The sequence below is a fragment of the Suricata suricatta genome, chromosome 12 (genome assembly GCF_006229205.1).
Source record: "Suricata suricatta isolate VVHF042 chromosome 12, meerkat_22Aug2017_6uvM2_HiC, whole genome shotgun sequence".
Classification (NCBI taxonomy): Eukaryota; Metazoa; Chordata; class Mammalia; order Carnivora; family Herpestidae; genus Suricata; species Suricata suricatta.
The window spans coordinates 102,921,405-102,922,222 of NC_043711.1; the positions used below are offsets into that span (position 1 = coordinate 102,921,405).

The window sequence follows — 818 nt, forward strand, 5'->3', positions numbered from 1 at the left end:
CCTAACTCACAATCGCCCCCCACCTCCCACCTCCCTGGGGCCGGCGGCAGGCGGGCCGCCCAGGTACCGAGACCCCTCCCCATCACCACGCTGGCTCTCAGCCCCTTCTCTCGTGACGTCATGCTCCTCTCGCGTGGCATGATGGGAGAATCCTAATGTTTTCCAACAGATGCTCCAAGAACAGCTTTCAGATTAAAGCAATTGCAAGAGCAAAGATTTTCCTTTTTTCCCTTTTTTTCCGGGGGGGTGGGGGGTGGGGTGGGGGGAGGGAGCGCCCCCAGAAATTCCTGGACATCACCCCTGCCCCAAGCACGCAATAAACACTGACAAGAAAAAGTTTTTATTTCCTGGTTCAACTTTTTTTTTTCCTGGAATATAGACTGAAGAATGGGAATAAACACGAATAAATAGCAGAGCGGGGCTGCGCGCGCCGGGATGCGCCGGGCTGCGGCCGCCGGGCTATTGTCTCAGCGCCCTGAAGCCAGCCTGGCGTGGTCCCCCCGCTCCTTCCCGCCCCCCGTCCTTTTTGATTTTCCTTTTTAAAAAGACGCCCCCTCCAGCCCCCTCGCCTGTGACCTTGGCCGCCTCGGATGCTCTGATTCCACGCGCCTTCCTCCAACTTGGCCCCCCGCCGGCCAGGCCCATGGCCGCGTCCGAGGACCGGAGCGGCTGCCTCGTGTCGCGGGGCCGCTCGCAGAGTGACCCCAGCGTCCTCACCGAGTCCTCGGCCGCCTCCTCCGCGGACGCCGGGGAGAACCCAGGTAACGGGGCCGGGCGAGGGCGGCCGGGCAGGTGGGCAGGTGGGCAGGCCGCGGGCA

The 818-nt window shown here is 62.8% G+C and overlaps 1 protein-coding gene across 1 annotated transcript in view; it reads left to right on the plus strand.

The window, feature by feature from the left end:
• Positions 1 to 282: 282 nt before the first annotated feature.
• PHACTR3 (phosphatase and actin regulator 3) overlaps positions 283 to 818 on the plus strand; it is a 198,889-nt gene continuing 198,353 nt past the window's right edge. Inside the window, exon 1 of the mRNA XM_029917984.1 lies at positions 283 to 761. Coding sequence (XP_029773844.1) covers positions 644 to 761 — 118 coding nt within the window. The 5' untranslated portion in view covers positions 283 to 643. The remainder of the gene's footprint in view (positions 762 to 818) is intronic.